The sequence below is a fragment of the Oryzias melastigma genome, linkage group LG23, assembly GCF_002922805.2.
Source record: "Oryzias melastigma strain HK-1 linkage group LG23, ASM292280v2, whole genome shotgun sequence".
Lineage (NCBI taxonomy): Eukaryota > Metazoa > Chordata > Actinopteri > Beloniformes > Adrianichthyidae > Oryzias > Oryzias melastigma.
The window spans coordinates 18,376,737-18,399,385 of NC_050534.1; the positions used below are offsets into that span (position 1 = coordinate 18,376,737).

Here is a 22,649-nt window from a genome sequence, read left to right on the forward strand (position 1 = left end):
CTGCCCTTGACCTACACCTGATCTCTAATATTTTTATTCTAGCAGCTGACCCCTGCCTTTAGCTTTATGAACTTTTAGCTGTGCTTGAATCCAGTCATCCTGTCTGTGCTAATAAACCAGCTGCACGTGGAACCAGCCGTCTGCCCGCTTGTGAAAACGGTTATTTGGTATTGGGGTGGAAAGAAGTGACACCATCCATCCATTTATTTTCTAAACCTGCTTAAACACTTTTACAGTTGTACGGTTGCTGGAGCCAATCCCAGTTACTGTTGGGAAAAGGTGGAATACACTCTGGACAGTTTACCAGCCTATTGCAGGAAGGAATTACTCCATAGTTGTTAGTGGTTTGTTAGCTTAGATGGTAAAAATCGACCATGATAAATTTAACAGTGGAGATGTCAGCGGCAACGCCTAAACAAAACACGCTCTTTGACATAAGGCAACTCTTTTACTGTTAATGCGATTAATATAATTCCAACGGATTCTTGCGGAGAAAAGTAAATCAGCTAATTTACGTAAACAAGAGAAGAGTTACATTAGTCCAAAGAATGTCAACACTCAGATCAAGCAGCCTCTCTGTTTAACAAATACATGATTCTCTATCTAAAGCAGCTAAAGCTCCAGTTCTCCTTTCCAACCAACCTGGCCTTTCCCGCCAAAAAAAAAAAACCCCAATTTGGGCAATCAGCCGTCGTTAGGGCGGAGTAATCTAAAGAAAACAACACGTCCAAAACATTTGATCGACTGACCAATCACTGATAACTTCACGCCACAACATGACGGCGTCCATATCGTGGAAAAAAGCGTCTGAATTGACTAAATTTGGTTGGAGCCAGAAAGAATTCATCTTCTAAGGGTGACATCACACTCACTCGGTCCAGTTCTTATATGCTGTCAAAAGATTTAAACCAAGAGGAGATAGTCAGTTATTATATAAAAAGAGTTTAGGAGAAGCTGGAAAGTTGTATTTCTCATAGAAATGCGGATCACTTAAAAGTGACATCATTAGTCAAAGTTAGGAAATTGGAAATGATTGTATTTTACCAAATATCTCAAGTAAAATCTGAAGTCAGATTCTAGGTTTAGTCATCTGTGGTTGGTAACAATCAGGTTGATAATACCGAGAAGTGAAGCTTTGTTTCTTTGAAGCTCAGACTTTTTCCTTTTTCAGTATTCTTTACGTAACATTATTGTACCCAGAAGAAAGAAACACAAACAGAGTCTTCACAAAAACATTGATCCAGGCAGTTTTCCCGAGAGAACAGCTGCTGATTCAAATTGCTCCTGTCGGTTTGTGTACTCGACTTGACTGGAGCCTTCAAAGTGTTCAGCTGTAAGTCGCCCGTGGCTCTCATCAGAAAGGAAAAGTTGGCCAAAGGTGCAGTCAAACTTGGCTATTTTATTTTTCTGCAATTGCAGCAGACCGGTGAGCCTAAAACATGGAAGATCTCATAAGAAACTTTTAAATCAGCTTTTCAAATTATTAGTTGATGAATAGGATATAAAAAGGGAGTTTTTAAATCGTTCTAGCTTGTAGAAAGCCATCTTTGAAAAAGTTTGGCACGATTATTGAAATCCACCCATAAGTCTTTGTTTTTATGTAAGTGGGAGGGGCAGAGTCACCAGCTGCAGCATCAGCTGATTGTTGATGAGAGTAAATACTAATCAGTGTCCATATTTCTGAGTATTAACAAATTAAACCGAGACAATGGATGGGATGTTTACAACTGAAAAGAATGTTGATTTACAGCAACAAAATTAAAAGCAACCATTTGTGAACAGTTCCAAAAAAAAAAAAAAACTTGACTTTTGTTGGTGTGCTTATCTATATTTAGCAACAGAAATTAACCAACCAAGTTCACAGCAGCACAAAGTTGAGGATAATGTTGAGTTGTAGTAAAACGAAAGTCGAATAAACAGAAATAACTGCAGAAAGTTCTGATTAGGGTAACAGTGGAGAACTACGACGGAGTATTACGGTCACAGAAGTAATAATAAAAATATAATAAAATTTAAAAATGTAAATGTACGACTTTTTTTCTCATAAATTTGCAACTTTAAATCTTATGGATGTAAAATCTCCTAAATTTACATGTTTTTTTTCCCTTATAAATTGACAACTTTAAATCTCATCAATTTATAAGTTTTTCACTTATAAATTTACAACTTTAAATCTCGCGAATTTCCGAGTTTTTCTTCCCAAATGTACAACTATAAATCTCATAAATTTACATGTTTTTTCCCTTATAAATTTGCAACTTTAAATCTTGTGAATTTACGAGTTTTTTCTCCTAAAAATACAACTTTAAATTTCGTAAATTTACAAGTTTTTTTTACTTATAAATTGACAACTTTAAATCTCGCGAATTTACGAGTTTTTTTCCCAAATGTACAGCTTTAAATCTCATAAATTTACAAGTTTTTTGCTTATAAATTTAAAACTTTAAATCTTGCGAATTTACAAGTTTTTTTTTCTCCTAAACGTTCAACTTTAAATCTCCCAAATTCACAACTTTTTTCTCTTAATTTACAACTTTAAATCTTGTGAATGTACCAGACTTTGGTGTAAATTTGCAACCTAAACTCTCCTAAATGTACAAATTTTTTCCTCATAAATTGACAACTTTAAATCTCATAGATTTACAAGTTTTTTCTCATAAATCTACAACTTTAGTTCTCTAAATTTACGAGTTTTTTTCTCGTAGAGTTAATTTGTCTTCTGTGATGTATCCATCGTTAGTTTTTGGAATTTTCAATGTTCCTGTGCTACCGTAACAGACTATTTTCTTTCCTTTTGTGGTTCTATGTTGAAACGGGGCGTCTCATTTGGAGAAAACTGTTTTGTTTTCATTCCCCTTCGGTGTTCCTTCTGCACATGACAATTACATGACGTAAGTTGACAAATGGGCGTCTACGTTTATGAAGGAAAAGAGCAGAGAATAAAGTGGTGGTCCTCCAAACTTGTGCTTCTGAGTTCCTTATTTTGTGTGAAACTCTGCATTACCAACACGGAACACCGGAAAACTGGCTTCAGTTTGATGTCAAGTCACCAAAAGGTTCAGAATTTCTTTGTTTTTGACACCAGTCTGAAAGTAAAGCTTCACAAGATGCTTTTGTTTTTAAGCATGGCTCTGATAAACAGAACTTTAGTTCTTTTCTTGTTAATTTATTTATAAATTTACAACTTATTTTCTCTTAAATTTACAAGAATTAAAGTAATACATTTATGACTTTAAAATGCATAAATACAAAAAAAAATCATAAATTTCACCTATGACATTTTAAGTTATAAATATACGGCTTGTAATTTCAAATTTCCGTTAAATTCTAATAATTTAACGGTTACTACTTTTTTTTCAAGTATTCAAAGTTGTAATTTTTGAATTTTTGAATACACTGTTGTTAAAAACAACAGATCTGAGTCCATTTTAGGATCATGAGTGGTTAAATAGCAAAATGTTGATTTAATGTACAAGTATGTAGTTTTTCAGACTGTTTTATTTCAAAAAGTTTGGTTTAGTTTCCAAAATTGGGCCTTAAAACCTTAAGATTTTCCTTTCATTGGCGAATGAATTAAAAAAAAAAGAATTACTTCTAGCGAATTTAAGACGTGTGGGAAATATCCTAGAATAAAAATAAAAAAGCTACAAGTAAACAGAATTATTGTAAGCCAACATCAATTATGGTACGTTATCGAATTAAGCCCTAGCTTAACATTACATAGCGTAGTGACCCAAAATAAAAAAACACTTTTATGTTTCACACCGTCTGCAAACATTTCCTTTCTGGTATTCACTATAAATTAAACTTCTAGTGCAATTTGTAACTGAAAACAGATTCAGCTAGAATGATAGAGCCTTCCCTGTTATGAGATTGAGAGAAGTGTTTGAGTGATGCGTTTGGTGTTGTGACCATTTGTGAGTTTGTTGATGCACAGAGGTTTGCAAATAGATCAAGTGGGGTGTCACAGGCGAGGCGCTCTTGAAGAAAATGTTAGCCTCGGGCCGGTGGCACCTAAGCCCAGCCTTGGCGAGGGGAGAATCTCACCAGGCTGGGGTCGTGTGAAAAAGGGCCAGTGCGGGTTAACGTTCAACACGCTTTGACAGAATCAGACAGGACCTAAACTGGTTGCCTTGAACTAAATTTGGCAGAAATAAAAAGCTTAGTTCCACATGAGGACTTAAAATTTAGTATTTTAGACAAATCTCACTACACATCCAAGCTGTTTTGGGGTTATACAAGGACTTCACGCAAGTTAAATTTTGGGCAATTACACCAAATCATTATAAGCTAATAGAAAGTTTAACGGTCGTATTCGAGAATTGTCTGTATTTTTCAATATCTTCTTATATCTCAAAGGAAGAGGTTTAATTGAGGTGCATTTCTTGCCAATAATTTCTTTAAAAAAGGAGAAAGTAAATAGAAAATGTATCAACTGACACACATTTAACCATTGAAGGCCTGAGATGTCACCAGTGACGCTTAAATAACAAATTATTTAATATATTGTAATTTACACTTCACTAACTACACTACCAAAACCTCTATCTTATCAGACTCCTCTCTGTGTGCACAACACAAGGCCCGGGGGCCGGATCCGGCCCTCCAGATCATTTTATTGTTATTAATGGCTCGATGTTATCTTGCACATATTTATAATATTGTATAACTTTGACAAAATAAACTTTTATAGAGAGTAAAATATTGAAAGTTGTTTAAGGTTTAAGTTGATTTATTCTGGAATGATATTTCTGTCTTTTTATTCATAAATGTCTTAAAAAGTTACGTTTTTAAAGTTTTAAAAATTGGCATTCTGCTAGCTTTTTGGATTAATTTGGCATTTACTAAGATTTTTTTAGGCTGTTTTGGAGTAATATTTCAGCTACGTGCGAGCTGTTTTGGCTAATTGAGCCTTTAAAAATAAAAATAAAAAGTTTTTAGGCTTTTTTGGAATATAGTTAATATTTCAGCTATGTGCTAGCTGTTTTGGCTAACTGAGCCTTTTTTTTTATTTGTTTATGGTCTTTTGGAGTTTATCTAATATATCAGCTACACACTAGCTATTTTGGCTAATTGAGCCTTTAAAAATAAAAAGTTTTTAGGCTGTTTTGGAGTATAGCTAATATTTGCACACTAGCTGTTTTGGCTAATTTAGGCTTTTTTCCCATTTCTTTAGGCTATTTTGAAGTTAACCCTTTAACACTGGGAAATTTTCCAGCAACAGCAAAATATCACAATATCACAACACAATAAATGCAATTCCAGTGGACTCTGAAGCCGAGAAAGAGAATATCAGCGCAAATAATTCAAATTTCAACATGTTCAATGGACATGTTTTTTGAGTAGGGCCCAAATAGTGTCTTAAAATGTGTGTAGTGATGTACAAACATGAGTTTTGAACGTATTTCCGTAAACGTTTCATTGGAAATAGTTGACTAAACGCAAGTTTTCGAAGGCTGTGTGATCGTAGCTTCAGAGCTAGCCTTCACTTAACCCTTAAATAGCAGAGCACCAGTGTTTATGTTCTTTGATTTGCTGGAACTTTTCAACCGTTAATACGATCAACGTAATTCCAGCAGATTCTGCAGGAGAAAAGCGGCTCGCACCGCTAAATTACACATTTTACCGGTGTAAAGTGTGTAATTTTACACTGGCAAAATTACACGTTTAGCAAATATTTTAGCTAATATTTTAGCAAGCTCTTGGCTTCAGCGTTTTCAGCTTTTAGCTTTAGTGTTTTCAGCTATCAGCTTCGGTGGTTTTAGGTATCAATTTCAGCAATTTTCAGTTATTAGCACTAGCATCTTCAGTGGCCAAATTCAGCTTACAGCATTCACACTAGCATCATCGCAGGTGATGCTTTATATATAGTTCATAATTATGTTAAAAACTTATGGTTTTAAAGTTTTAAAAATGGGCATTCTACTATTTTTTAGGCTATTTTGGAGCTTAGCTATTTTTTTAGCTACACGCTAGCTGTTTTGGCAAATTTAGGCTTTTTCAGTTTTTTAGGCTATTTTGGACTTAAGCTAATCTTTTAGTCTTATGCTAGCTGTGTTGGGTAAATTACACATTCTACGAGTTTTTTAGGCTAATTTGATGTTTAGCTAGTATTTTAGCAAGCTCTTAGCTTGAGCGTTTTCAGCTTTTAGCTCGAGTGTTTTTAGTTATCAATTTCAGCATCTTTAGCAGCCAAATTCAGCTTTTTTATACTAGCATTATCACAGGTAATGCTATATATCTAGTTCATAATTATGTTAAAAAGTTACAGTTTTAAAGTTTTAAAAATGTTTTAGAGTGTTCAATAACTGTTTATGTTGTTCGGCCCGCGACCTAAGGTGTGTTTTGGAATTTAACCCTTTAAGTGATTGAGTTTGACACCCCTGATGTACAATAAGCCAAAAACTCAGAAAACCTGTTAGTTCTTAAAGAATCAATTTCTCCTTTGCTTTTTCAAAAAGTCCTTATGGCATTTATCTTGTGTCAATCTACTGATTTCCTCACTCTAACCACCGAAGCATTTTAATAAAACTTCCCCCGGTGTCAGCACTGTTTTGGACTGTGCTCATAAAGTCCCTCTACTGATGCAGAAAGTGCAATGTGATCAATTTCATAGATATCAAGAAGTCTGCAGAGTTTGGTTCATTTCCTTTTCCTGATAAAATAATTGAAGGATAGTTTCACCACGGCTCTGGTATTCAGAACCCCCTCGGCTATATGTGGCGCTGTCACTATCTTGACTCGCTTCTGGTGCAGCTTCCCTCGCCCACATTTCTATGCCCCCCCCCCCCGACATGAAGCCCATGATAATGAAGAGAAACACCCTGTTATGATAAGCTGGAGGAGCATGGTGCTCCTGAATACAACGATCTCATTTTATCACGTGCAGCTTGTATGGGTCTGGTTCATTCTGTATGCAGCGGCTGTTTCTGGTTTAACCACTTCAATGAATGCGCTCTCTGGATGCTAATTGAACTAATTCAATTGCATTTTTTATCTGCACTTTAAAGTATTGCTGCTTTCCTCTGTAGATCCTTTTCTATTAAACTAATTTGACTCAATACTTTATTTCGTGTCTGATTTAATCATAGTGAGGAATAAAAAGATTTGGAGTTCATGACAGGGATAAAACTTGACCTTCAGATGAGCTCAAATCAGAGCGTTGGTTCTTCATTGACAGATAAAAGTCCAAACCTCGACTCCAAACAAAACCTTTCTGAACAGCTTTTGGGGTTTTTTGTTCACCCTGCAGTCGGCGATAAGCAGTGATGAAACTACTTCAGCATCAGTAAGGCAACTGCAGCCAATTGCAGCTCTGCCTCTCCAATCTGCTGTTTCAGAGGACTTGGATTTGTGACCTTGGAGTTAATAGATCTAAGCAAGAACGCCTTGAAAGTTATTCAGCGCTATGTCCATCTAGAGAGAAATGCAGTTTCTCTAGTTCACGACACAGAAAAAGAATCTGTATATATCACTGGATAGCTTGACTCCTCCCCCCTGTGCATTCCGAACAGGAAGTACCAGCGGGCCCCAAGAAGCCAAAATCCCGTAGACTTCTATAGTGAAACCAACTGTTATTACTCTGTCATTATATCTGCTAGAACAACCATTATTGGTTCTGATACATTTTCAACATCTTCTTGCTAATTACACTTTTTAATGATATTTTTTCTTGATCGCAAAGTATTCAAGTTATAAACTGATCAATAAGGCATTTTCTAGTGTGATGTCACCGTGTCCATTTTATTTACGGTCTGTGGATGGTAACATCCGAATTTAAAGACACTATTATCCCTCCACTTTGAAGGATAAATGTTGGAATAGGGAGAAGCCTTCGGAAAGGGAAGCCATTTGGATTCTTTCAAGAGATATGGGTCTCCCTGTGCCAGTCCCTAGTCCGGGTAAAATACAGGGCTGTGTCAGGAAGTATGAAGGGATTTTTGTGAGAGCATATTACAGACAAAAGTCAGTTTGAGATCAGAATTGTCTAAATTGCAAACAAAATGTTAATATATATTTTTTTATTTTCCAAATAAAAAAAATGCTTTAAATACTTTATTTGCTTTCAAAAATGTTTTTGGGATTCCAGCACAAATGTTTTTAGATGCATTGTGCCTCATCTGGCTTTCGCCCTATCTTTGATTCTGAGTTTATACGTGTCTGTTTTGGTAATGTTTGCCTTCTGATTGGTCTATTCTATCCAATCAAATCGGCATATTTATCTTGCATGGTGTCTGCAACCAAAGCTCAAACTTCAAACAGGCTCTTTTACCTTCGATCATTTTAATCTAGTCAAATTTGTGATTTTATGGGTTCGAATCTCCTCAAACTGTAGAAAAAACTAATGTTTATATTCTGACATTACACTAAACAGACCTGTGTGATCTAAGAATCATCTGAGGCAAAATATTGGTAAAAAGTTTGATTTTACCAACATGCACAAACAAATGTCTCAACGCAAAATCAAAGATAGGGCGAAAGCGAGGTGACACAGCGCATCTAAAAACGTTTGTGCTGCAGTTGCAAAAATATTCTTTAAAGGAAAAAAAGTATTTATTTGGAAATGATAATTTTTCATTTTTAACACTAAACATTTTGTTTTCGATTTAGAACATTTTGATCTTTAAACTGACTTTTTCTTACCATATTTTGGCACAAAAATGACTCCATACAGAAGGGCATCCGGCTCAAAACTCTGCCAAACCACGTGTGCACGTTAGTGAAAGCTGATTCTGGAACATCATCAATGACATCAGTTTTGAACGAGTGAAAACTCGCTAAAGACAAAAAAACACACTAGTTCTGTCTGTTGAGGCTCCATCTATCATACATTCAGTTTGCTGGTCTGAGGAACAAACTTCAGAGAACCGGAATTCAACAGGCGCGAGGCAGCAAGCAGGAGACAGGTCTACGGGGGCTCAGAGGGAACACTCTTCTAGAAAAAGTAACATCCTTGCAACCTACCATTAGCGGGATTCGCTATTTAACGGCGGCGCATTGCCATTGGACGCAAGGAGGGGTTGGACTTGAACCCCCTCACCCCCACCCTCCTCCCATCAGCACCGACTTGTTACTGGAGGAGAGCGAGCGCGCGCGGACACACAGTCGCTCCTCGTTGCGCGCTGGTGATGGATCAGGACGCAGCGCTTCTCCCCGTCTGCCGCGGACGCGCTGCGCTCTGGGGCGCATAAGGAAAAACCTCCAGGTGTCCAAATGAACCGCCGCCCTCCCGGCTCCTCTGGCGTGCAATGGCTTAACAGGAGAGACATGAAACTCCGCACGGAGGACTTCACCGCGGAGCAGTGCCTGGAGGCCATCGAGATCGTTTGGGAACTTTGCCGGGCGGAACACGTCAACCGGGACAAATGCAGGGACGTGTTTCCTCTGGGGAGCAGCATTCCAGGTAGAGGACACGCAGGTACATTTCTGCTGCTCGGACTCTCATTCATGCAAACACTAAATAGGAAGTAGAGGAAACTTTACTGCAGCTTTTAGATCTACTAGAAATAGCAACAGGTGGAGCAAAAATCCGATAAATTCCACTTTAAAGCAGGAGGGGTTCCCAAACTACGGCCCGCGGGCCGGATCTGGCCCTCCTCCGCATTTGCCCTGGCCCCCCAAATGTTTTGGCTAAATTAGACATTTTTCCATTTTTTTCCCTGTCCAATTTAGCATTTAGCTAATATTTCAGCTACATCATGATTGCTGTTTTGGCAAATTTAGACTTTTTTTCTATTGTTGTTTTGGCTAAATTAGACATTTTTCCATTTTTTAAGGCAATTTCAGCTTAGCTAATATTTCAGCTACATGCTAGCTGTTTTGGCTAATTTTGATTTTTTTTTTTTTGTTTGTTTGTTTTGGCTAATTTTGAGTTTAGCAAATATTTTTGGTTTATGCTAGCTATTTTGGCTGAATTAGACATTTTTCCATTTTTTAGGCTAATTCAGCCTTAGCTAATATTTCAGCTACATACTAGCTGTTTTGGCTAATTTAGACTTTGTTGTCTAGGCTAAATTAGACTTTTTCCCCATTTTTTTTAGGCCAACTCTGCATTTGGCTGATATTTCAGCTACATGCTAGCCGTTTTTGGCTAATTTAGACTTTTTTGTCATTTAGGCTAATTTGGAGCTTAGCTAATATTTTAGCCTTTTTCCTAGCGGTTTTTGGTTAAATTTGATATTTTCCCAGTTTTTTTAAGCAAATTCGGCATTTAGCTTATATTTCACCTGCATGCTAGCTATTTTGGCTATTTTAGGCTTTTTTTGTTTTATAGGCTATTTTGGCACTTTGTAAATATTTCAGTTAGCTGTCAACTTCAGCATTTTCAGCTAACAGCTTCAGTGTTTTCAGCTATCAATTTAAGTATCTTCAGCTATTAATCTATCTCAGGTAATGCTATATATCTAGTTTTTAAAATGTTTTAGTACTATTTTTTTTCTGTAAAGATTACATAAATGAATTATTTAAAATTTAACTATGTGTTGCTTTCTGGGAAACCATAAATCTTTATGTTTATTCTGTGATTGTTACACTTTTTCTGTTAGCCTAAAAACCGACCCAGCCCCCCATCAGAGAAGAAAACAGTTATGTGACCCTAACATTAAAAAGTTTGGGGACCCCCTGCTTTAAAGTCTAGAAGCTGCTTTTTTTGTGACAGAAATGACATTTTAATGGTAACTTTCTCTTCCTTTATGGTGTTTTCTGGTCCTGCTTGATCAAACGGGTGCAGATGCTGCCCCCTCTTTCTTACACCTTGCTTTCTCTCCTTTTTTTCTCCTTCTCCCCTGCATGTGTGTCTTGTCTGTCCTTCACCTGCTCGTCCTCTCTCCCCTACAAACGGGTTAAAAGTAGACATCTCGATCAGTCTCCTTGCTGTGGTGGTGGGTTTCTGTGGCCTCGCCCTGTTGGCAGTGTCTCTCTTTGTCTTTTGGAAGCTGTGTTGGCCCATTTGGAGGAGCAAAGCTCTGCCGGCCCACTGCGAGAATGGCCTGCGCGTGGGCTTCGAGGTGCCTGCCACCAGATCCCCTCCCATCACTGAGTATAAAGCGGCGGAGCTGGAGAAGAAGAAGCCGCTGGAGGTGAAAGTGAACGGGCGGAGCTCGGTGAAGATTCTGGAGGCGGCCATGAAGATCAGCCAGACTTCTCCAGACATCCCCGCTGAGGTGCAAACAGCCCTGAGGGAGAAGATCAGCCCTCCGCCTCCAAAAATCCAGAGGCAGACCACGGAGCCAACGTCCTCCTCCAGGTACAGTTTAGAGCAGATGTGTCAAAGTCAAGGCTCGGGGGGGGGGTACCCACCCTCCAGATCATTTTATTTTATTGTTATTAATAGCCCGATCTAATCGTGTGCTTATTTCTATCTTGTATAAATTTGACAAGATATATTTTTATGGAGTGTAAAGTTATTTAAGGTAATTTATTCTGGTATAATATCCTCTATATCCTATAATATAATCCTGCCTTTTTATCATTTGTAATTATGTTAAAAAGTTACGGTTGTAATTTTTTTTTAAATTGTCATTCTGTTAGCCTTTTGGACTTTTTCTGCATTTACTAAGATTTTTAGGCTGTTTTGGAGTTTAGCTAATATTTCAGCTACATGCTAGCTTTTTTGCTAATCAAGGCTTTTTTCAAAGTTTTTTAGGCTGCTTTAAAGTTAAGCTTTTTTCAGCTACATGTCTGTTGTTCTGGCTAATTTAGCCCTTTTTTTTAGTTTCTTTGGCCATTTTGGAGTTCAGCTAATATTTCAGCTACATGCTAGCTGTTTTGGCAAATTTACGTTTTTTTTGTTTTTAGGCTGTTTAGGAGTTTAGTTAGTATTTCAGCTGCATGATAGTTTTTTGTTGTTGTTGCTAATTCAGGCTTTTTTCAAATTTTTTAGGCTGTTCTGAAGTTTAGCTACTTTTTCAGCTACATGTTAGCTGTTCTTGCTGGTTTAGGCTTTTTTTTATTTTTTTATTTAGTTTTTGGCCAATATGGAGTTCGACTAATATTTCAGCTACATGCTGGTTGCTTTGGCTAATTGAGGCTTTTTTCAGTTTTTTTTGGCTATTTTGAAGTTTAGCTAATTTTTCAGCTACATGCTAGCTGTTTTGGCTAACCTAGGTTTTTTTTTATTTATTTTTTTAGGCTAATTTGGCACTTATATAATTTTTTTTCTGGCTATCAGCTTCAGTGTTTTTAGCTATCCATTTAAGCATCTTCAGCGGTCAAACTCATCTTACATCCTTCCCAGTAGCATTATCACAAGTAATACGCCATATATGTAGTTCATAATTATGTCAAAATGTTACGTTTTTAAAGTTTCAAAAATTTTGTTGAAGTGTGTTCAATAAATGTTTAACCTGTTCGGCCTGCGATCTAAGGTGTGTTTTGAATTTTGGCCCCTGTGCGAAGTGAGTTTGGCACCCCTGATTTAGATCAAGCCCCTCCCATGCACTGAGTAACAGCACCTGATTGGTTTATTTTCTCCATCCAACAACAACAACCACCAGATGTTTCCACAGGGTACAGAATGTCCTTAGAGTTTGTGACAGCGTTGCTACTGTCCTCCAGCTGGTTTAGAACGTGTCACGCAGATCATCAGCGATTGGCTGACCTTGAAATGCTTCCACACATAGAAAAAATCTCTGCCAGATCGTCCTACTGCATGTTTCAAACCCTATAATCACTTACATGCGTCTATAGCAAGCTGCTATGGTAACGGTGGGAGGAAAAACCCACTTATTAGACAATCAGCTCTCGCTTCTCTTTGTTTTCCAGAACTGTGTTTAAGCTAGAACGTCCGTAATTAGCACTGCTGCAGGATGCGAGCTGTCATGGTGGACGGGTTGGTTTCTTCCACCAGCAGACAGCTGGGATCAGTTTCTTAGAGGAAGATGTTATTGACTTTTGGCTTGTCGTTGGGCTCATTAATTAAATGATATTGCAGAAGTCCTCGTGAATTACACACCCACCTGTGAGGCTGAAGGCCAAGTTAAAGATTAAAACGCCCACTTTCTTATTGCTGTCTTTTATTTCCATGATGGGCTTTTACTCTGTAGAGTTCAGCAAAGTTACAACACTAAAAATAAACCTGGATTTTTAGGAGCTTTTGATTGAATAAGTAAAAACTAAAGGGAAGTGGTCTCATTGTTAAATTTTTGGAGCCAATTAAATGACTGATTGGATGAAGCACAGTAGGATTCAGCTAAAGAGTATATTCATTATGAATTAATTGCTTGGTGTTTTAAATGTCAAAGGAGTCACCAGGTCACGGCGATCCTTATGAGCAAACTGATGTGGATAAAAACATCAAAAATGCATTTTATATCTAGAGTTAAGAACGTTAGTAAATATTTGTCCTGTAAAAGCTTGTTTCTGACCAACAATAATGAAAATGAAAGGGTGTATTCAGACTGGACCATTGACATGAATAGAGATGGACAGAACAGAGATGGACAGAACAAGTCTGTTATCTCAGGTTCCAACGAAATAGTCAATTCGTTGCGTGGTACGGATATCACCCGATATCGCCATTTTGGGACCAAACAAAGTGATTGGTCTGAGAATCTTGAACGTTTGAGGCGGGGCCAGCGACCACCACATTCCCTTACTGAGGCATTTGATTGGCTAGTTTATCATTTGAATAACTAGCAATAAAAAATGTGTATCATGAAAAAAAATTAGGCTTAGCAAGAAGATGTTAAAAAGAGCTAGAATGGTTATTCTGACAAATATAATATTGACTGTATTCTCTGTATTAGATGAAAGAAATAAAGAACTGGACTGAATGACCCCTCCCCCTGACGGCTCCAAGAATCCAAAATTCCATAGACTTCAATAGATAATTACTAAGTCATTCTATTGGTCAGAATTCTTCCAGTGGAGTTACTGCTTACTGATGACATCTAGCTTCAACATGGTGGCGTCTATATTGCAATAAATTGCGGACTGAATTGACTGTATTTCGTTAGAGCCGCTGGTCACACTGTTGATCCAGTCAGTGCCTATGGTGCATGATTTGGCGATTTAAACTGAAGTGCCTGGAGAAATTCCACACATACTCAGGGAGGACATGCCAACTCCATAGAAGGGACCCAGCTGGGCCTTCTCACTGTGAGGCTAAAGCGCTAACCACTACACCACAGTGTAGCCCACATTTAAAGTCAAGATTGAAATAAACCAGGTATTATTACACCAATCTGGAAATTCCTTCAATGTAGGGGGTTTAAAAGTTCTAGTTGAACTCATAGGCATAATTCGTGCATTGTTCCATCAGAAGATTGCTGTGGTGACTGATTACTTCTTGTTCAGGTTAACAGAACAACTCCTTTGCAACTGTTCGTTTGTTGCTGCCTTTCTTCTCTGGTTAAATCCCACAAGAACTATTTAGCAAAGACAAGGAGCTACTAAAATTCAGTCAGACTGTTCAGTTTGAAACCAATATTCTGATGATAAATGACAGACATTTGAGTCAAATTAGAAATTTTCCCCTAAAAGCCACCGACTTTGGATGGGTTTTCTCAAACGGCCACCAAATCTTAAAAGTCACATGTTTGCATACGCATTTGTGAACCTTATCTGAAAGCACGCTGACTTTGAGAGATCTTTTCTGAGCTCACAGGGCTGTGTTCTGAGCAGAAAAGCGTGGCTGGAAGACGCGCTTTCACTCTGCAAAAATGTGATAAATGTCAGTGCAGCGCTGTGGCGAGTGTGCCATTTCTCCAGCTTTCATGTGTGCGACAGCTCAACAGTTTGTTGACGCGGGGACAATATTTGACTCCTCCATCTTTTCTTATTGAAAGATCTTTTCCTTAACCCAAGTGGGGATAGATTTAGGACCAAAAGAAGATGAAAAACTTGACAATACAATCGAACTGAGAAGAGAAACGTATCATTAGACCCACTCCAATCATCTTTTTGATCTATTTTCATGACATTCCCAGTGGTCTTTCACTCATGATTATGCTGTTTTGAGCCGATATATTTATGCCAGTATCGGTATCGGCCGATATTTGCATAATTTTAGTTTATCGGTATTGGTCCAATATGAAAAAACCCACAGATAAAGTTCTGACTGTTTTCAGATGCTTTTTATTTTTTAAATGTATACTTGTTCCAATAGATCCTTGGCATTGGGAAGCTCATGCTTTCAGTCATAGTCAAGAATTGTTCTGAATGTTATTAGATATAATTTATTTTTGATAAGGATACATGTTTCTAATAGGTTCAAGTCCCATTAGTTGTCACGCACTTAGATTTGTAAAATTTGTTCTCCATATTTGACCCATCCCTGGGGGAGAGGTGAGCTGCAGACACAGCCGCACTCAGGAACCATTTGGTGGTTCAACCTACCACTCGCTGAGTGTCAGACAGGGAGGGACTGGGTCCCATTTACAGAGTCTTTGGTATGACTCGGCCTGGATTTGAACCCTTCCAGTTTCTGAGCAAACACTCTACCACAAGGCCACTGAGCTGGTATCGCTGGTAATGGGAAGTTTAGGGTTTACACTTATGGGTAATACACAGTAAAATGTCTAAACCAGAGGTGTCAAACTTAATCGGACAGGTGACCAAAATCCAAAACACACGTTAGGTCGTGGGCCGAACAGGAAAAACATTTATTGAACACAATATAACTAAATTTTTAAACCTTTAAAAACGTAACTTTTTAACACAGACCAAACCTCGGGATTGGCCAGTACCCTAACCCAGTACTCTGACCCTAGCCTGGTCCTCGTCTGGTACCTCATCCAGAATCAGTACTGATTTGTGTTCCAGTACCGGGTCAAGGTTAGGACACCGGTGCTGTCCACGCCCCAGTACTGGACCGGTAACAGTATGCGGCCCAGAGGGTGGGGAGTTTTGATTTAATTGGACGTTAAAAAACGACAAGTTGAGGACTCCCAAAATGTCAAAACTACGCGTCAAAATGTGACGACTTGGGAATGAGAATGTGTGACAATATGTTACCAACGCAAGATAACATCAGTCCGTCAATAACAAAGATATAAAATGATCTGGCGGGTCGCATATAATCACCCGGGGGGCCGGATCCAGCCCCGGGTCTTGACTTTGAAAAACATTTAGACTACGTGTCAAAGTTTTAAAAAGATTCGCGTTCCAATGAGATCCCATGCTGCACATTAAAAAAGTCAATTATTATGTGACTGTGTAGTAAAAGGAAAGTTCTGCATTTCTAATAAAGAATCAAAAAAGAAATCTAAACTTTGTGTTATTGTAGATATTTCAAATATCGGTATTGGCAAATATCAGCTTTCCGCCACAGTTGCAGGGGAAATATCGGCTATCGGTATCAGCCAGAAAAAAATATCCCTACTTTTTATAGTGACCTTTTTTTGGTCTGTTCCAGATTGATGATTTGAATATAGAAATAGTCAGAGATGCAATTTTAAGCTTAATTTTCTTTACATATGTCCTCCATCATAAAAAAGCACTACAAGAACATGATATAAACACCAAAAACACAACTTTCATCTGTGTGAGTCTTTAAGTAGATAATTTGGACATTTTTCTCCTTCCAATGTAGCTAAATCTCACAAGCTTCTTAGTTCTAAGTGGTGTTAACACAACTTTTCTTGGTACTAGTTGTGTGTTCTTCACCATATCAGTCATGCCTCTGCTGTTATTGTCTTCCTATCAAAAAATTGGATTATCACTTGCTTGGTGCCCAGATTGGCAAGCAAAATTACATTCTTGACAAATGCCCTAATGAAAACTTGTAATGTCTAGTTCATTTCTGTACAAGATCAATAATAAGAAAATGAAATAATTAACCATTTAAAAAAGGGAGGGGGGGATCGAACAGAGACTGAAAAGGTCACAAGATTCCAAATGTTGTTTGGTTGTCAGTTAACAGCCAATATATATTGATTTTTACAAATGTAAATATGGTCGCCCTGAAACTGAAAAGGCAGAACAAAGAAGTCACAAAACTGATGGAGGATATTCAACAAGGCCCGTTTTTTTCCCTTTTATATAAATTAAGATTTTCAAGAGTTTTATTTTATTATTTTTTGCATATATATATATATATATATATATATATATATATATATATATATATATATATATTTGTATCTTTTGCACTGGTTAATCCCCTGAGTTATAACGATTTATCCACGTTGGGATCAATAAAGTTTCTTATCTCACTCCTTTAAAAAAAGTCTGCACATTTGAGGTCAATAATACCATTTTTTTTAAAGTACATTCAGTTTCATCATTAGTGCCGTTGTTGGTCACATTTGCTTTTGCATCGTCTAAAAAGATAGAATCACTCAGCTTGGTACAAATGTTACAAAATGATGGATAAACCTTTTTTAGGGCTCAGATAAAAAGAAAATAAATTGGCAAAAAATCTTGATTAAAAAAAACAATTAATTGTCAAATTTGAACGTTTTGCGTTCAAATATAGCTAATGCTATATAGCGGTCACCACATCAACACTTTTTAATTGAACTTTCTGTTATAAGTCCAGCGGGTTTGTGTTCCGTGTCTGACTGGATCCCATTAAAATCGCCAAATCAGCTGAAATGAAACGTTACACAGAAGTAACCGGTGGGGTGTTGGACCCTTTAAAATAAAAGTCTATCGGGATCGACTCTCTTACTCTATATATATATTATAATTTTACTGCCCAGCCCTACTTCTAACCAATTAAAACTATTTAAAGAGAAATTCTATCAAAAGATTGTCAACCTTATGTTGTAGATTCATAAATCTGTGAAAGTTATAGTATTAACCCTTTTACGCCAAAAATTATGCTCACTTAAATAACACACCTTCTTTGAGGGAGAAAAGTGGCTTTTCATATGGGCTTTGCACCAATATGCAACACTTGACGTTAGTGTTAGTAAAGTGTTGCATAAGGGCGCTTTCTCTGCAACAGAATCAACTGATATGCGTTGATTGCGTGAGCACCTCACTAGTGCAAAGCATTTGTGTGCAAAGCTCCTTTTATCACCTTCAGAATCTGCTGGAATTATGTTAACGGTCGAAGAGTTATGCTAGTTGAAAGTATGTCAACTCCGAAGTTAGAATGTGTTATTAGAATTCTTCAAAATCCTCACTAAATGTTTGTTTTTTTGTGTTTTTCAAAAGGCACAATTCATTCCGGCGCCACTTGCCTCGTCAGAAAAATGTCACAAGTGTCGACTTCAGCATGGACGTCGTGCCTCTGCGCCAGTCCTCCACGGTGAGCATCGGAAGAATCAAACCAGAACTCTACAAGCAGAAGTCTGTGGATTCTGAGGACGAGTCCAGAGGGCCCGTCGAGACTTGTGGAAAGCTCAGCTTCTCCCTGCGTTACGACTACGAGGAGCAAGCTCTGGTGGTGAAAATCCTTAAAGCTTTAGACCTTCCAGCTAAAGACTTCACCGGCACCTCCGATCCGTACGTGAAGATCTACCTGCTGCCTGAGCGCAAGAAAAAGTTCCAGACACGAGTTCACCGCAAGAATCTGAACCCCACGTTTGATGAAACCTTCAGTTTTCCCGTGGCCTACGATGAGCTCTGCAATCGAAAGCTGCACTTCAGCGTCTACGACTTCGACAGATTCACCAGCCATGATATGATTGGTGAGGTGGTGGTCGACAACCTCTTTGAACTCTCTGATCTTTCAAGAGAAGCAGTTGTGTGGAAGGATATTCATGCAGCAACGACGGTGAGTTGACACTGTCGGGACATCGTCAAATTCTCCTCACTGTCATATTTAAGGAATATATGTTCTTGTTTAGATAAATGGCTGTTTTACCCTTTTAATACCAAAGGTTTAGTCAGAATCTGAATTCTTCTCCCTCTACTCTCCCTACCCCTACATGTAGCCCTCCAAACGGAGAGTTATGGAAAAATTGGGTCTTCAAATTCGAACGACAAACCCACTCGATGAAGCCATCAATAGTTTCCAGTCAGTGCGGAGATACTAGTCCTCTCAAATACAAAACATCGTTTTTATAGCTTCAAAAAGGTTGTGCTAAAACAAAAGGTCGTTACTCGCGTTTAGAAGCAGACCTATGTGCTTCAGAGCACACCCATGTGGCACGGCACAATGTGGAAAATCCTCTCAGCAGAGGACTCTACTTACCCGCCACAAGGCCCTTAAAAAACAATTTCAGACAACTCTCATAGAGGTAGGGGAGGAATTGGGATTCGCCCTTTTGTCCAGGACTATTTTGGACAACCCTACCGATGCAAGTGCCCCTTCAATCAGAGGGGTAGGGAGAAGCCATAGGGGAGGAATTGGGATGCGCCTCTAGGCCAGAACTTTTTCGGACAACCCTACCCCTTCAAGTGCCCCTTCAGTTGGAGGGATACTGAGAAGAATTGGGATTCGGCCTTAGGACTATTTTTGACAACCCTACCCATTCAAATGTCCTTACAATTAGAGGGGTAGGGATAAGGGCAGGGGAAGAATTTGGATTTTACCTTAGTTCCAGAACTATTTTGAAGAACCCTACCCATTAAAATGTCCCTACAATTGGAGGGGTAGCGAGAAGCTGTAGAGGTAGGGGAATAATTCGGATTCAGCCTTAGTTCCAGTTCCTATAGTAACGCTTCCACTGTTTGCATAATTTACATAATTTTAGCAGATTCTGTTGCAGAGAAGAGCATCCTTGTGTTGTTATGCAACACTTTACATTCATGCATTACTACGTGTTGCATATCGGTGCAAAGCCAATATGAAAAGCCATGTTTCTCCACATTAGAACAGTGGAAGAGTTGCAGTATGTCAAAGAGTGTGTAATGCCTGCAGCATCTCCGATATTAAAGGTTTAAAAGTAGAGGTGGGACAAAACATCTGTATGGAGTACTTGGATTCATTTGTGTCCAGATTACCTTGGCGTTAATAGACCTAAGTCAGTGCGCCTTAAACGTAGAGGCAGGATGTAATATCGTTCTGGCGAACTACTGACGAATGATTCCCGGTCCCCTCTTTCACTTAATTGTTTTTTTTTTGTTTTTTTTTTAATAGAAGTCCACCAGCATCTCATGACAGTGAAGATGTATGGATTTTTCATACCGTCATCAATTTTTACCAGACAGATACGTTTTTAGCCTTAGTGGTACTGTTAAATGTGCTAGCGTAGTGACGTGGTAGGGGAGGGGCTGCTCACGCTCTCTCATATTCCTCTGCTGACAAGTGACAAACGAATGCAAATGGAAGACCAGCCATAAGCAAAAAGGTCCAAAATGTGTCTCTTTTTCCAAAGAAGATGCATACAGCACGGCCTTTCTTTAACGTAACAAAAACATGGTTTGTGAGGGCGGTAATTCCAGTTACCTGTCCAAACACCGCGCTAAGATAAACCAGCGTTTGACCGTTCAAGTGAGACGTCTAGTGGTAATGTAGTTTCAACAGGTGTGTATGCTAGCAGTACACATGTGGAACACGCGACTAAACAGTTGATTATGAAAGAAAAGAGCACGAAATCTTAATAAAAAGGAGAGAAAGATGCCTAAAAAAAAAACCAATGATCATGTAATACTAGCATGATGAACGTTCATATTTTGCCTTAAAATTAATTAAAATACCACATTTTTTATTTGTATTTTCACATTTATTGCTCATCAAAGTAAGGGGACATTTGATATACTCTACATTTTAGTTTTTAAATGGAACTTTGTTAATTTATTACCTTAAAATGTATGTTATTATTACTAAGACATAAATATTTATTGATAGTTATTTTGCTGTTGTTAAATAAATACAATATATTGTAAATTGTTCTAAAACAGGTTTTGGGGAAAACAAAATATATAATTATTTACAAAATAGTGATGATAACCAAGTCAGTATATTGATTATTGCAATATTTGCCACATCATAATACTGTCGGTATCGTGAATCGCATCGTAAAGTATGAGATTTCCAGACTAAAAGCGTAAAAAGTTTGTTTTTCGAAGGCCTGTATTCATCAACAGTGCTTGCATGTAGCAGGTGGATTGCATTTCATAATTCAAATGCTTGGGGAAATGCGCTTAATCAGCCTAACGCCCACACACGGTTTCCAGAAACTGCTGGGCATTTTGCTCACGTAAATATAGCTTCAGAGAATAAAAATACCCAAAAGCAGATCCCGTTCTGTCTGTAAACAGCAACCTGCTCCCAGATGGATGTAAACAAACCAGATCTGCAGTGATCAGATAATGAAGACCGTCTCAGAGGAAAGCTTTACAAAGAAGAAATGCTAATTTGGACACACAGGTATTTGTTTTGATATTGTTTCAGTTTAGCTCTGATTTAATGATGACAGTCTATTGCCATGAGCAGTGAGCCATTGTTTTCAGAGCAGCTTTCCATTGCATTCAAGGTAAGAAGCAACCAAATCAAAGCTTTTTAAAGTCGACATCATCCATTTATCCTCCTCAGTTCTCATGGAGCTTAAAGATTTGTTTGCCTTTGTGACATTGAGGCAATTTTCCAAGCTTGTTATAGCATAATACATTTAAAATAACTAGTTTTCTGACAAAAAAAGGCAATTTGACCTGTTTTGAATGCTCCTTAAGATGCAAAAATATTGACACTAGTGTTCAGTAAAAATCCATTTTCTTCTACCCATTGTCTCAAATTTGATCCACACCTTTTTAACTGTATTACAAATAATAAATTAACACATTTTGCATTATTTCAATATATCATAAAGTTTTAAAAATTAGCAAAACTTTTTCCACCAAAAATGTTTTTGAGATTTCATGGAAGCGGCCATTTTGAAATGAGCAGGAAAAGTCGTTCTACTGCCCCTAGTGGAAGGATGATGAACTACAGTTCAGAAAACATGGACCACGTTATATGGAATAGGTTTTAAAGTAACGTTTGGATCATGCTTATAAGATGGGGATCTCAGAAATGCTTAGATCAAATATAATAGATGTTTAATAGTGCTGGGCGATATGAGAAAAAAAATTACTTATTTGCCGTAATAATCGATCAGATTAGGTTAGAAATGATATAAACGATGTAGGAGAAATAGCATAATAGACACTTTATTGACCACAAGATATGTTTCGGCATATCGCTCAGCACTAACGTTTAGATTGGATGATGTTTGGTAAGGATGCTCAACATAAATATGAACAACGTCACCTATGAACTCCGGTCTTTGCGTCCCAATTGATCAGTCAAGACAGTCATGACAGCTGTTCATTTTAGTTTGAAGCATGATATTTATCCTGCACAGAGGTGTCATGTTTGATAAGTGCAATTAATTAATGTCAAAGCCATTATTTTGGGGTTCAAAGGGGCTCAACAGATATGGGGGATGGAAAGCATTTGATTTGATTTCATTTTGTTTTCTAACACAAAACAGAATAGTTAATAGGATAAAGGGAAAGTGATAAAGTGCTTGAAAAATAAGTGGGCTAAAGGAAAACCTCAAGCTTATGATGTTTTATACATGCTGTTGTACATGTTGGACACTTAATAATTATTCACATATAGACACAAAAGAAAGAAAAAAAATGCATTAATTTACCAAAACGACATCATGAAATAGTCATTGTCCCATTAGGCTTCAATTTAAACTTTTCAGTTTAATTTTAAATTGTGAGATTTTACTCATTTTGAGCATGGAATTAAACTTTTACATTTAAAAATTAAACTATTAAACTTATTTTTCTCTATGCATTCAAACACAAGGCCCAGTATGATG

General features: G+C 37.7%; 2 protein-coding genes across 6 annotated transcripts in view; one reads left to right on the plus strand and one right to left on the minus strand.

Moving 5' to 3' along the window:
* The window catches only part of LOC112153135 (liprin-beta-1), a 138,934-nt gene that overhangs the window by 103,901 nt on the left and 12,384 nt on the right, over positions 1-22,649 (minus strand). The window lies entirely within an intron of this gene.
* Positions 8,863-22,649, plus strand: part of syt10 (synaptotagmin X) — a 21,005-nt gene continuing 7,218 nt past the window's right edge. Inside the window, exons 1-3 of one of the 5 annotated variants that reach the window (XM_024283142.2) lie at positions 8,863-9,418; positions 10,849-11,245; positions 18,103-18,664. In XM_024283142.2, the coding sequence (XP_024138910.1) occupies positions 9,214-9,418; positions 10,849-11,245; positions 18,103-18,664 (1,164 nt within the window). In that variant the 5' untranslated portion in view covers positions 8,863-9,213. The remainder of the gene's footprint in view (positions 9,419-10,848; positions 11,246-18,102; positions 18,665-22,649) is intronic. The other 4 variants (XM_024283109.2, XM_024283117.2, XM_024283126.2 and 1 more) reach the window with 4 other exon arrangements.